We start from the raw sequence: 13,130 nt of genomic DNA on the forward strand, positions 1-13,130 counted from the left end.
AGTCAGCTTCTTAGAGTCAGGCGTTTAATGCTCGGAACGATCAAATCCCTTTCTCGAAAGCCGCTAGCAACAGCAGTATCGTCATCCCCAGTCGATCCCCCTGCTACTCGTGAGCCTGGCCGTTGACTCACGATATAAACAAGACAATAACACAGGCACCCATTTGTCTACTTCTACCTACAGTTCCCTCCACGTGTTACGATTTCCTTCCTTCTCACGCAGCGAATTTAAACTTCCTCCTATTCCTTCCGGTTCCTAGGCAGCCTCAACGACCGGACAACTTTCCTTTCGACCTCTCGTTGACACGGGTTATCTATACGATTAATACACATCAAATGACAATAACTACTACACTCTTTTCATTTCTTTGCCTTTAAGTCCGTTGACGGAACCCTTGTGCATATATCCCGACACGACCATTTCCTTTTTGATAGCGACTTGGAGTCCACCTTGAGCGGCGGCCTGCACCTATTTGTCTTGGCCAATATCCTTCCGGCTTTTATCTCAACATCTATACTCAGCTCGAATATCTCCTACTTATCGATATTATTACCATTCCGAAGTTCTGTTGCACCTAAAAGTGTCATAGATCGTACTTCGTTGCTTCTTGGGCCGTTCTATCGACCCCGTGTTTGATTACGATTTTCGACTTTGATCCTCTGATCCTTTGGCGTTTCCCTTTCCTGTACTTGGTCTCATCTCCTGCATCTCAGCGTTAGCCACCGGAAATCTCCTGGCCAGCTGATCGGTTCCTTTGTCTCAGATATCATCATCTATGGAGTGCATGCGTAATCAACTCTTAGAGGGCGTTGTGCTCGATGGACGGTTCGAGACGATCTCTCCACTCAATCATGGCTCCTTTGGCATGGTCTTTCAGGCCAAAGACCTTCTCACTGGTGAGCTCGTTGCTATCAAATGTTTAACTAAGACATATGCTGCAAACAATTGCCCTTCGGCCTTCGCTATCGACGAAAACTCTGAGGAGCTTGCTATCCATTTCCGCATTGGATCTCATCCCAACATTGTCAATCTCATTCACTCTTTCGAGACTACGAACCACGTTTACCTTGTTCTGGAATTTTGTTCGAATGGCGACCTATACGAAGCTATTCGCCTTGGTAAAGGACCATTAGAGACCCAACGCGTACGAGATTTCATGCTGCAGCTGGTCGATGCCGTCGAGTATATGCACTCGAATGGTATCTATCACCGGGACATCAAGCCGGAGAATATTTTCCTCACCCAGAATGGCTCAATGAAGCTCGGTGACTTCGGGCTTGCCACGACAGATGTCTGGTCATACGAGGCAGCTGTAGGCAGCGATCGTTACATGGCCCCTGAGCAGTATGATCCAGCCAACACTGGGTACTCAACCGCCAAAGCAGATATCTGGGCCATTGGTATCTGTTTGTTAAATGTCCTATTTTCCCGCAACCCGTTCGCTGTGCCAACTACCTCGGATCCGCTCTATGCAGACTTCGCTTTCGACAGGCAGACACTTTTCGATGTGTTCCCAAATATGTCTCAAGATACTTTCGAGGTGTTGATTCATAGCTTGGCCGTCGATCCTGAGAAGCGATCTCTATCCGCTGTTAGAGAAGCTCTTCAACGCGTCATTAGCTTCACCATCGATGACGAGTCTCTTGATGAGTTCTGCACTGAAGATCGTGAGCCAATTGTTGCGAGTGCGAACCGTGAACCTCTTCGTACTCCCTCCGTCACGACTCCTCAAGTTGACCAATGCGGGTCCTTCCCGTGGGCCAAGGCTCTTGCAATATCTCCACAACCAGCTAGACAGCTTTCAGCAATTCCCGACACGGAAATCTATTCAGAGGACATGTTCCCTGGTTCGGAACGTTCCCGTCAAGATTGGTATGTCAAACCAGACAATGCATCAACAGTCTCGTTTGTGGACTCTGGTTTGGGTCTATCGTTCAAGTCTACCCAACCAGAGCCAATCAAAGTCAACCGATCAAGGCCTGTACCTATTTCTGGTTCTCTACCCATCAGTGCAGCTAGACCTATTTCAAGCATGGCCTCCGTGCTTGGCAAAAAGAGAGATCTCATCTCCAAGAGCTGGAGTGATCTCTGGGACGAGGAAGAAGAGGAACAGCATGCTGAAATCGAAGCAGAGAATTCGTTCAAGCGTACGACAGGTTTCAAGAAAGAGAAGACGTGGGATAATTTCGAAAGCGAGTCTGGCGTCTCGACTCCACGTGGCGGTCTCACAGAGCTGAAGAATCCTGCTACCGTCAATAACAGCAGGCACCGTAGTCCTCAGAACAACCGCCACGTAGACGAGCGAGTCAGCGAGCACACGGGCTTCATCTTTGAAGACCATATGCCAAACGTGCCTCGCTACTCACCACCGTCTAGGCGCTCTATTATGGACAAATGGGCAGCCCTAGGTGATCGCAGGCGCGGTCAACAAACAACACCGCAGAAACCAGCTTACACCTCACCGGGCTCAGCCAGGAAGCGAAGCCGGGCAGGTAGCTGGAAACGCCATATTAATTGGGGAAATCACGCTAATGACAGCGGCGTTTGGGAACGGAAGGACTGGAGTTTGAGCAAGGACTGGCGCCAACATCCAAATTTTTCTAGCGATGACATTGGCGATCTAGAGTGGGTTGGAGGTTGGAATGACCTCCACTTGTAGTCTGGCTTTCAATCCCTTATTTTCTTCAACAAAAAGAGAGAATTCCTTTTTAACTTCTTCTATCAAACATTGTAGCTTTAGATACCTATTTTCTTTTCTTACTCATACCCCAAAGGCTTCTTCACTGTCTCTCGTTTGTTTCTTCTTGTGGGAGCATCGGGGAAATATTCGGGAGCATGGGTTGGGAAAGATCGATAGTCTAAGGCTAAGGCAAAGCATTCAAACTGTATAGATGGAAGAAATTTGGAAGCATTAGGAAAGGGGAATTGCATGGCGTAAAGCTTTTAAGGGATTAGCTAGCTTGACTCGTATCTGCGGTTTTCTGGTACGCCGTTGGGAATGGCAGAAACACAGATTTACCTGCTCAGTTTTGGCTGTTGTTTGGCATAAATCTTTATCGTGATGTTTACAATGCTGTGCGATGCTAATCATTATGCCAACTACGCCAAATCATAAGGTTTGGAAGCGTTCATAACTGCGGATCTTACCTCAAGATTAAGGTGAGGTGAGGTGAAGACACGTTGATCCAGTCTGCAGACCCGTCTCGTGTCCTGGAACACTAGCTTAAAATCCGACGATATCAAAACAAGTCGTCCTTTCTACCCTTGGCTCGAACACCACAAACTCAAACACACAGAACGCCTGATCTGGGCATTCCAAGCCGCCGAACTTTCCCTCATGCAAACCATGTGACACTCGCACCGTTTGCAGAAACGCCCTCGGCATTCCCGCAAATCCTCAAAATGTCCGCACGCGAAAGCTTACCTGCGAGAGAGAAACCTTCGTCGTCCGCCTGACGTCTGAGTTTGCGCTCCCCTCTCCCCTCCAAACGCCCCAACCGTGACGCTCCACGACGGGCTACCTGGCTGCTGGACAAAGCCTGGATGGAGGTAACGACGCGTGTTGGGTGTTTGAGACGGGGGGTCGGTACGGCGGTCGCCGATGGTGAGATGGCGTGGATCTGCGTGGCGTGATGGGAAAAGTCCGATGTAGCAGAGGGGGAGGTGGAGTGTGTTTGAAGTTCCGGGTTTGGCTCAGGGGAGTTTGGCAGTGGTAAGAGTGATGGGGTGATGGGAGGAGTATTTGGGGGAGAGGTACTTCCAAGGTTGGTGGGGTGGGAGGGGTTCTGGATTAGGTAAAGTATTCCGAGAGACCGAATGTAATAAAACCTGTAGGGGGTAGGGCATTTACAGGAGCTTCCTGCGATCACGTGATAGCTTTGCTTGTATATAGATTCGTTCTTCGTGACGAATCCAACCTTATGGAGTCTCCTCACACGCCACTATACACCTGCGTGACAAAAGCTAACGTGTTTCGCCACCCCTCGGACCACACCATTCCTCGGGCCACCCTACCATTTGTAGCTTTACGCTGGCATAAAATTTAATTATTTTAAAGACTTGTTTCGCAAGAAGTATTCTAGCTTGGTTTTGGAGTAATTGAGTATCTTGTGTTGATGCTATTGATGTCTTTGTATAAAGACGCGTCTTGAAAATGGTTGGGCGGCCCAGGAGTCGGGTTGGCCGAGGAGTAGTGAAACACGTTATTGAAAGGCCGTTTGATGAGGTAAGTCCTAGTCATGCAGCCCGGCCCAGTGAATGACGTCAAAGCCTTCACTTAGATGAGAGAAATTATGTGGCGTAAGAGCCAAACGATAGTGAGTTGGCGAATGCTTTAGGAAGTCAGGAGAGCTGAACCTTTTGAAGACAATGGTGTTGCATTCATAGATAATTGTTGAATTAATAAGGACAGCTATTCACGTCTAACAGATTTCTCAGTTTAACATTTACATATAACTCAACTTCATTCTTCACACTCTCAGCTACTTACGCCTAGCTATAACTACCACCAGAAAGAAACGTTCTGCGCCTAGTGACGACCAAAAGACTTGCAAACGTTCGAAGCCATCTGAGAAACACGATGCGAAGTGGGTCAAATGTATATTGAAACCTAAGATCTCAATACGCTCATTCCTGACGGTTTTACAGATGTCCAAATGCGACGTCTACCCTTTAATCAATGACCCCACCAACAGCTCTCACGCAGAAACAGATCAGATCCCTTCACAGCTTTCCAATGCCACTTTCCCGATCAAGATAAACTTCATGAATCTCCCCCGCGAGCTCCGCGATATGGTGTACTATCTCGCCCTGGTTCCCAGACCTGGCCATCTCACACACATCCGCTACGCTAACACCACCCCTGAAAGACAACACTTTAACACTGAGCCAGTTAAGGAAAGACCACTCCCGGAGCTAACAATGGTCGAGACCCTGACCAACAAATCCCTGGAAAGATTGCCTAATGTCTCCCTTATCCTACTTCTCGTAAGCAAGAGGGTCAAACTAGAGGCCGAAGAAGTCTTTTACAGACACAGCAGGATTGCCCTGAGAATCCGCTACCGCCAGACCAACCACGGCATTTTCGTTTGGAAGACAGGCTGTAGATACAGCTTTATTCACGTGAAGCAATACTTCTGTCCATCCGTGTTCTCAAACATTCGTCACCTAAGCATGGACTGTGCCGTCTCGGACAGTCCCATTACCACGGCGGATCAAGCGTTGGTCGGCTGTCCCGGCAGCAACCCGGATCCGGAAATCACGAGGACTCTCTGTCTAGAGAAGTCTCCCGGATACTTCGACACATGGCTCTACTGCACCTGGAAACAGAAGATCGGCTTTGTGACTGCTATGCCTGCACTGCGCGAAATCAATGTCTGCATGTGCGATTGCAGGTGGCGGGATAGCAGCTACATGTGCTCCATGAGCGCGCCTGGTGCTGTTCTGCGAACGTTCGAGGAGGCCGTGACAAGGCGCCTGGTGACCGGGTTGCCCAACATACGTGTGGTTCTGGAATCTTTCTATGAGGTTTATGATGCAGATTCAGGATTCTATAAACATGAGGAACAATATGCGAAGGGGAGAAATTATACCTTGAGTATTACTCGAACAGTCTAAAGGGTGGGGTCGTGGCTCGGGGTTAGGCTTGACGATTTGCATGGAATGGTGAATGTGGGGATTATCCCAAGCTGCACACTACATGCTCAATCTCATATGATTATGCTTCCCCAGATATTCATCCTCTTACAAGCCACAGGTCTGGGCACTGTGGCCTTTACAGCAGGTTCGAGGTGGTCACCCGAGATATTGTAAGATATTTATGCTTAACTTCGGGATCGGAGTGTGTCAAAGTAATCTTATTTAAAGTATGGTGAATTGCCGCCAGCTAATTGCAGAGAATAGAATTCTACTCTCCCAAATCAATCTAGGGTACTGTACGCTTCTTCAACATTACCATGATCTCTCAATACCACACTCGAAAACGCTCCAACGACAATTATTAATGCTTTATTACATACTTTTTTTTATCTATTCACAATTTCCATCAAGTTAAATGATTTTAGCATTTATTAATCTCGAGGCCTATGTCAATATTTATTCTATATAATCGTATGCCCCCCAGTAAGAGCTAACTAATCAAACAGGATATATAGTCGCGAATATTACTCAGTTTGGCACGAGGTTCCTAACTAACAATAAAACTCACAGCATAACTCTCGTCATTTTTGCCCTTTCTCCCTCTTTTCTCGTCAGCTCAACTTTGACTAACTTTTTTTTGGAAAATTCTGTCTTCAACACAGTCAAAGTAGAGCGTCCATGACCCTTGCCCCTCCTTAACAGCTACGAAACCTCCCAGCCCTCTAAAATGTTTCTCTTTTCTGTCCCTATGCAATCCCATAGTCTAACAAGGTAAGGTCCGGATTCTATTCACGTCCCATACTTGATCTTATAAGTGTCTAGATCCACGTATATCCAATTCAGCTATAGAAGTTCGTTGGTAATCGTAGAGACTAGTCCTTCTCCGGTGCAGAACCAATCCTGGTCAGAGTAAGGGAGGAAATATCCTAAGAATGGGTGCTAAGAGCATATAGCAGAATCATCGACCGGTTCGTCAGCTTCAGGCGCCGCAACATACAGCTAAACCCCCGTTACAATTGGACTGATGTAATGTTCAGGTTGAGATCTACGCAAGAGTCAAAGGAGATGTTATAATTGGATTATTGTGAGATGTGAGTTGAATCTCAGCCTTACAAACTGTATTAGTAATATAATACAGTACAACGTAGCATAAATTGAAGCCTTTGTCTAATGTGTTTGAGGCCATAGTAGGTCTTTGCTGGTCTTATCGCCTCAGAATGCATTACTCTGGTGCAGCAACTGCCAAAGATATATAGATAAATCCACAATCCTGCACTCTGGATAGTGTTACTGTTGCTCGTGTTTTGTGCTGTTGGAACAACCCTACTAACGGCGCCTGAGCTCCTGATTTGAATCATTTGATGCTAACACCCGTGTGCCAATATTATGATGTCGCGCTTTATCAGGAAGGATGCAATGCCCAGTTACATCATTGCGCTTTTAATTATAGTGAATACCGCGGCAGTGAGCTTACCGAACCGGAGTGGAGTGGATTTGGCCCCCAAATCCACTCCATACGCTGAGGAGGCGGTGGAGCTCCAGGGCTCCGATACGGCTCTAGATTAAATATATACTATAAATAGCCAGTCTTGGCAGAAGGTAAGGAAAAGGGTAAGGAAGGAAGGACATACTAAATTAACCCTAAATTATAAAGCCTCTATATAAGAAGCTTTATGATCTTCTACCTTAAGCGCCTCCTTAAAGGCAGTATATGCGCCCTTATCGTGGCTCTCACTTTCGTTATTATCTGGCTCTATAACCACTGGCTCACCCCCCCGGAGGTGCCTCCGCTACTGCATTTGCTACTATATTTACTGCTACTTCTACTACTGCCTTTACGGCTTCCTCTATAGTTTCCTCATACGCGGCAGCTCGAGCCTTTGAGGCCTCTTTTGGCAGGATAATCCTTAATTATTAATTAAGTTAGAATAGTCTCGCTATACTCCTTTAACAAGCCTATGCAGCCTTACCTAATATTATAATCCTCAATAAGGTAAGTTAACGCTGTAGATCTTCCGCTTAATATAATAGAGAGCTCCTACGTCTTCTTTAACCTCTTTTAAATATAATAGTAGTAATATATAATTAAGCCGTTGTGTCGACTGAACTAGAAGCTGTTTCCTAGCTTCTAAATTCCTCTACCTTCTAAACGAGACCGACGATCGCATATTTAGCAATACTACTATAACATTTACTAGATAGATATATAGAATAATATGCAAGACCTGTGAAAAGTAGAGTATGATTACGGAATTACAAATGAGTCTGTTATATATCATACAAATACTCCTCGGTATCTGATTCGACTACACATTTTCACTAAGCTGACGGCCGGGACCAGCCTAAACCGCCTTCAGATTTGACCAAAATCATCCGTACACATACCAAAAGGAAGCAGCTCGAAGGAAAGCAATACATTCACTGAGGATACAGTGTGGAAATACCACAAAGGTAAGAAAATGTCAGCCGGAGTTTAAGGTTATATATTGTCCTAATTGGCGTTGCCAATAGGATCGGTTCTTTTGGTGCCCAGTTGGGGTCGATAGAAAACTATCAGCAGAAGGAGGAAGTAAATCAAAACCAGTGCGTTAAGATTCAGTCCTTGTGTACGTCAGCAAGTATGGGTCGAATGTGCTTCTGTAACCGGGATGTCTTTGTTTAGGTGCGGTAAATGCTGATAGAGTCGATTTCCGTATATCTTGGTCGGAAATTACAAAGAACCCCTGGGGCCCCGAAACGTGAGAAATGTAGTGTCCGCTTTTGACACTTGCTCCGGCGTGCGAAATCACACTGGACAGTTTATACTGTAGATTTTCATCCTGATCTCTCTGGAATCTTTTTAGATCAAGCCATTGGTCGAAATGAATGTCGGTGCGCTTCTTGCTGCCATCGGAATGGTATATGATTAGTTGCAGGATGAGTATCTCGGGGGCGGATTCGATCAGGGCTTTGCTGCTGTGTTCGACAGTTGTTGCACAGCTCTCGCAGCGTTTGTCAAGGGTACCTGGAGAAAAAAGCTTTTCGATGGCCTTCTTAATGCTATCCTTTTTCCCTCCTACTGGTAGTATGAGCCCAAATCTGGGATCGGGACGTAGCGTCAGTCTGCCGCATCCACAGACATCTTGGATTCTTAGTTCCATCCCAAATAGGGCGTCGGACTCATTCCGCCATGCTTGTGCACTAAAATTGAGTAGTTAGCAGAGAAATACCAGACTAGGCCAAAAAAGTTACTTACATTGATGCAGAACTGAATACGTCACGCAAAAACCTGTAGAAATCCCCAGCATCTTCCTGGCGATTCACGCTAAGAGGAAAAACGGGGTTATTAGCGTTCAATAGAGATTGATCGAACTGCCTGACAGCGTTTCTAGGGACCTCGTTTTGAGTATTTTCTCTATCCCAATATATCCCAATAAGGCGTTTCATCCTGCAAGCGGGACAATTGGGGCTAATCTTGATATTTTTTGATGGAGGCCCGTTCGCATACCTGCATGGGTATGGGTCATTCCCGTGACGCTTGATCCAGTGCATGAACTGCGGCAAATGCAGAAAAGCTTGCATCACAGATCGGCGATAGCACATGTTTCTGGGATTGTGCATTCCTTTGCTCTTCAACCCCAAATACTTAATTGGCCATGACTTGCATATTCCAGAAAGCTGACAAGACGTTGGTAATGTACATGCTTCATTGAGGAGCTTAACTTACACGTCCTCTCTGCTCGGCTGGGCCACTCTTTACAGGTCGGGGGCATAGAGTTCGCTCTGACTTCATAGTGAGGTCTGTTTCTAGGGACCAGGATATTGGCAGACCGAGGAGGTGTGCAAGTGCGAACTGTTCGGGAGATTGAAGTTTCCGCTGACCAGCAGTTGGAAGAGGCTGCGAAGAGAAAATACGCAACGAAGAAAGTCGTGAGAACGTGTCAGAAACTGCGTCTTGATACAAAGAATTTTTTACACAAGCTTGAGGTGGAAGTAGAAGAGAAGACGGTGAGAACTGTGAAGATTTGAGACGTTTTGAGTGTATCCTCACTAATTTGTTATATAGGAGAGCTACAATGGCCTTGCGGCGTCTCCTTTTCCTAATACCCGAGTTCACTGTCTTTATTGTGGTAGTTAATGCCATTGAAATAAATATGGTGTTTTGGACAATTAGGTGGATGGCTCAAAGAATTGCCAAGGAAAAGCCCACAATAGAAACAAAGAATTAGATAATAGGATTAAGGGTATTAGTACAGAAACCTTGAAAAATGGAGGAATAGCGTCTTTGTATGTAAAGGAATACTAGATGACCTCAAAATAATATTCTATGTATGAGGTAAAAGGGAAATTGGTACTGGCCGCGGCTGCCCGCTAATGCTTTCAGTATTCTGATAGGAGACATGAGGTTATTGGTGGCCGGTGAGTAGAGAGGCTAAGGCCAGGATAGTGTATTGCGAGAGTATAAATATTGCGGGAGTGTATAAATATTGCGAGGGTTTATGAATATTGCGAGAGTGTATGAATAGAAACTGCGAGCGGCCAATCTTGAGGATGTTGGCCAGGAAAAAGAAAAATGCTGCAATTTAGCGTCTTGGCTCCAGTTACCGCAGAGCCGCTCCTAGTGAAGTCCCCCGACGTCCCGGGTCATGCCTCATCTTCCCAAAAACGCGACATCTCTGGCTGTGATATACTTCATGGCGCGCAGCACCTGATGATGACTGACAACAGGGAACGCGGTGAGGCCTACGAAGCCGAGTACGTCCACGCCGTCTACGAACAGATCGCATCCCACTTTTCCTCAACAAGATACAAGGTGTGCATCACTCACGGCATCTCACGGCCTATTCATAAATCACTGATAGGCTCCAGCCATGGCCGATCATCGAGAGATTCCTAAAAACCCTTCAGGACGGGAGCATCGGGGTGGATGTAGGCTGTGGAAATGGAAAGTATCTCTCTGTGAATCCGAATGTATTTATCATTGGATCAGATAGGTAGAAGCAACTCCATACCCCTAGTATATAGACGACTGTAAATGCTAAAGAGACGTATGCTGGAAAGGTCGACAAATCTAGCCAGAATTGCTGCGAAGCACGAACCACATTCTTCAGTCGTTGCAGATAATTTGAGCTTGCCTCATCCTTCGGCTAGGTTCGACTTCGCCATTTCGATCGCAGTCATTCATCACCTCTCCACACCGTTGCGTCGTATCGAAGCCGTGAGGGCTATTCTGGAGCTTCTTAAGCCAGCCTCAGGCGGAAACAGGGAAGAATCACGGTCGGTGGAGACTGAGACTGGCGGTAGAGCATTGATATACGTGTGGGCCCTGGAACAGAAGGACAGTCGAAGAGGATGGGATGAAGGCCATGAGCAGGATGTCATGGTTCCGTGGGTTATGAAGGGCAACAACAAAGCGAATCACAAGAAACGGCAAAAGAACAAAGACCAATACTTAAGACATGATGATTCTCTAGCAAATATCTCAGGATTGCATGTCCTTAAAAATGCATCAAGCAAAGCTTATTCTGATTCACGTCATTCAGTGAAGGAGAGACAGGACACCACCCCCCCCGCATCAAAAAGGGACAGCCAGCAAGCTGCTTCCGATTCGCAGGAGTCTAAGATATTTCAAAGATATTACCATCTGTACAGGAAAGGAGAGCTTGAGCATGACATCACTGAAGCTGGTGGTATAGTCCTCGATTCCGGCTACGAGAAGGACAATTGGTGGGCAATAGCAACCCCAGCCGAAGGAGTCAGCGTAGCTCCTCTAAAACGTTCCCATGGAACACCTTGAGGCCTGTCAGCTGGTAGTGTTCTAGTCAATACTCTTGGCCACAACGGGAGCCTCCGGGGCCAAGCAAATACCTTGACTCTGAACAGAGATCTGATGTTTCGGGATTTAGGCTTTCCGCTCTATCTCTGCACGCGCCTGCGAGCTACTTATATTAAGCCAGATTGGCATTACGCTATATAAAGCTACTAAGTCTCGATCGGCAGGAGGTGGATGTCGAAATAAACGAACAAATCAAGGTGGACTTTGTATTAACCCCTTACCAGTATGCCATGAAATTCGGACGCTTATCTATTCTGGCTCAGATGATCAAACATACTGGTGCGGGCATGGCACTTGGAGCTCTTGTCAAAAGTAGTGGCGTGAAGATCCAAGAAAAGTCCAAGCACTACCGGGGCCCCTCAATTCATAGCAAGAAGAGGGTGGGCTGGGCGCGGTATGTAGATGCAAAATGTTAATGACAAGAACCCCCCTCTCCCCGAAGCTGCATTTGAACGAAGCATTGATAGCGCGGTGTGGTATTTGAGCGATGCGCCAATGCGTCACTACAAAGAATTCGCGGAAACTTATAAGACAGATAAGCGCCTGCATTACCTAGCTCAAGCTAACGGCGGCTTCGATAAGGCGTTCTCCACTTGGCTTCGTGCGTGAAGTAAATAACCTGAAATTTTAAATCATTTGCCTTCTTTCCTTACCCCTTTTGGCCGCATTTCGAAACTCGCTGTGCTGTCCTCTCGTAGCCTTCCCCGGATTCAGTGAGACTTCTGGAATACCTTGTGCAGGTAGCCTCAACTTCCTTACACACTAAACTATCAGCCGGCTTAACACCTCTTGCCCTCGCCTTCTCTCTGAATCGCGTTATAGCTGCCCGTACCCTGATTGCTGCTGGCGCCGACTAGACAACCCGGGATCAAAGGGGGAATAATCTCCTCCGTATCCTGCTCTGCGGCATCAAAAACAAGGCTGCAAATCGCTCTTGTTATTTGAAGGATATGCCTGCTCTAATCGATAGAAGACTTATTCTTTCTCTGCTTACCGAACGCTCACGGGTTGCAGCCACCCCTCTCGCACGCTGGCTTGACCTCTCCAACACCGACTATAATTATCACGGGGGCGACTATGGCAGGGGTCATTTCAGCAATAGGAACAATGAAACAGGACAAAACAAATGTACCGCATGCCATCTTGGAATTTTCGACCCATACAAGAGATGAGTGCCTCGAACTACTGGATGGTGCTAGCGATACGCCAGTACACCGAGCTATCAGGTTTCAGCTCTTCGACTCGTTAAGGGCTATGCTTGAACGTAGGTCCGATCTTCTTTATCATGAGAATGCCACCGGCAGGACCCCGGCAGAGATGGCGGAGGACGTGTATTTGGCTGAACGTGTTAACGAGCCGCCATCACTACCGAACTATAGCAACTACAGCATCCTTAATCAATCCTCTGAAAGTTTCGTCAAAAGTGTGGAGACTAGCAGGAAAACTGAAAGGGAAAGGATCTGGGCCTTGTGCCAGCAGAAGATGTCAGAAACTCCTAGAACTCGAAGACTTGTGAGTCTCTTTGAGGCGAACGAGGCTGCGAAGCGCTTGGTTCTACGGCAATCAGCACAGCAGGCGTCTCGGAAGAGAACGGGCGAGCACAATGAGGCAGAAGAAGAGCACGATGTAGTCAAAAGTCGCGAAGATGAGATGCAGAAGTGGTATGGGGTTGCGGCAC

The 13,130-nt window shown here is 46.8% G+C and overlaps 5 protein-coding genes across 5 annotated transcripts; 4 read left to right on the forward strand and 1 right to left on the reverse strand.

The window, feature by feature from the left end:
• Positions 1–775: 775 nt before the first annotated feature.
• K441DRAFT_686484 (kinase-like protein) lies at positions 776–2,659 on the forward strand (the record flags this gene model as incomplete). The annotated part of the gene is made up of 1 exon (XM_067651992.1): positions 776–2,659. The coding sequence occupies one exon, from the start codon at positions 776–778 to the stop codon at positions 2,657–2,659; it is 1,884 nt and encodes a 627-aa protein (XP_067505124.1).
• A 1,920-nt stretch (positions 2,660–4,579) lies between these two features.
• K441DRAFT_676533 (uncharacterized protein) lies at positions 4,580–5,616 on the forward strand (the record flags this gene model as incomplete). The annotated part of the gene is made up of 2 exons (XM_067650963.1): positions 4,580–4,597; positions 4,648–5,616. 2 exons carry the CDS (start codon positions 4,580–4,582, stop codon positions 5,614–5,616), a joined length of 987 nt encoding a protein of 328 aa, XP_067505125.1.
• A 2,207-nt stretch (positions 5,617–7,823) lies between these two features.
• Positions 7,824–9,290, reverse strand: K441DRAFT_658342 (cysteine proteinase). The gene is made up of 2 exons (XM_067648330.1): positions 8,873–9,290; positions 7,824–8,817 (listed from the first exon to the last, which is right to left on the reverse strand). The coding sequence occupies exons 1-2, from the start codon at positions 9,217–9,219 to the stop codon at positions 8,226–8,228; spliced, it is 939 nt and encodes a 312-aa protein (XP_067505126.1). The 5' UTR covers positions 9,220–9,290; the 3' UTR covers positions 7,824–8,225.
• Positions 9,291–10,256: 966 nt separating this feature from the next.
• K441DRAFT_609073 (S-adenosyl-L-methionine-dependent methyltransferase) lies at positions 10,257–11,413 on the forward strand (the record flags this gene model as incomplete). The annotated part of the gene is made up of 4 exons (XM_067645499.1): positions 10,257–10,429; positions 10,486–10,610; positions 10,678–11,110; positions 11,240–11,413. The coding sequence occupies exons 1-4, from the start codon at positions 10,328–10,330 to the stop codon at positions 11,411–11,413; spliced, it is 834 nt and encodes a 277-aa protein (XP_067505127.1). The 5' UTR covers positions 10,257–10,327.
• A 207-nt stretch (positions 11,414–11,620) lies between these two features.
• On the forward strand, positions 11,621–12,072 carry K441DRAFT_658344 (uncharacterized protein). Its single transcript, XM_067648331.1, has 2 exons — positions 11,621–11,658; positions 11,716–12,072. Exon 2 carries the CDS (start codon positions 11,855–11,857, stop codon positions 12,059–12,061), a length of 207 nt encoding a protein of 68 aa, XP_067505128.1. The 5' UTR covers positions 11,621–11,658; positions 11,716–11,854; the 3' UTR covers positions 12,062–12,072.
• The last annotated feature ends 1,058 nt before the right edge of the window (positions 12,073–13,130 follow it).

The sequence above is a fragment of the Cenococcum geophilum genome, assembly GCF_001692895.1.
Source record: "Cenococcum geophilum 1.58 unplaced genomic scaffold K441scaffold_16, whole genome shotgun sequence".
Classification (NCBI taxonomy): domain Eukaryota; kingdom Fungi; phylum Ascomycota; class Dothideomycetes; order Gloniales; family Gloniaceae; genus Cenococcum; species Cenococcum geophilum.

Excerpts from the sequence above, each read along its gene's own strand:
- K441DRAFT_658342 (XM_067648330.1), bottom strand. The coding sequence starts at position 9,219 with ATGTGCTATCGCCGATCTGTGATGCAAGCTTTTCTGCATTTGCCGCAG. Across the intron at positions 8,818-8,872 it reads GTATTCAGTTCTGCATCAAT|TGCACAAGCATGGCGGAATG; the intron begins GTAAGTAACTTT and ends ACTCAATTTTAG.
- K441DRAFT_658344 (XM_067648331.1), top strand. The coding sequence starts at position 11,855 with ATGCAAAATGTTAATGACAAGAACCCCCCTCTCCCCGAAGCTGCATTT.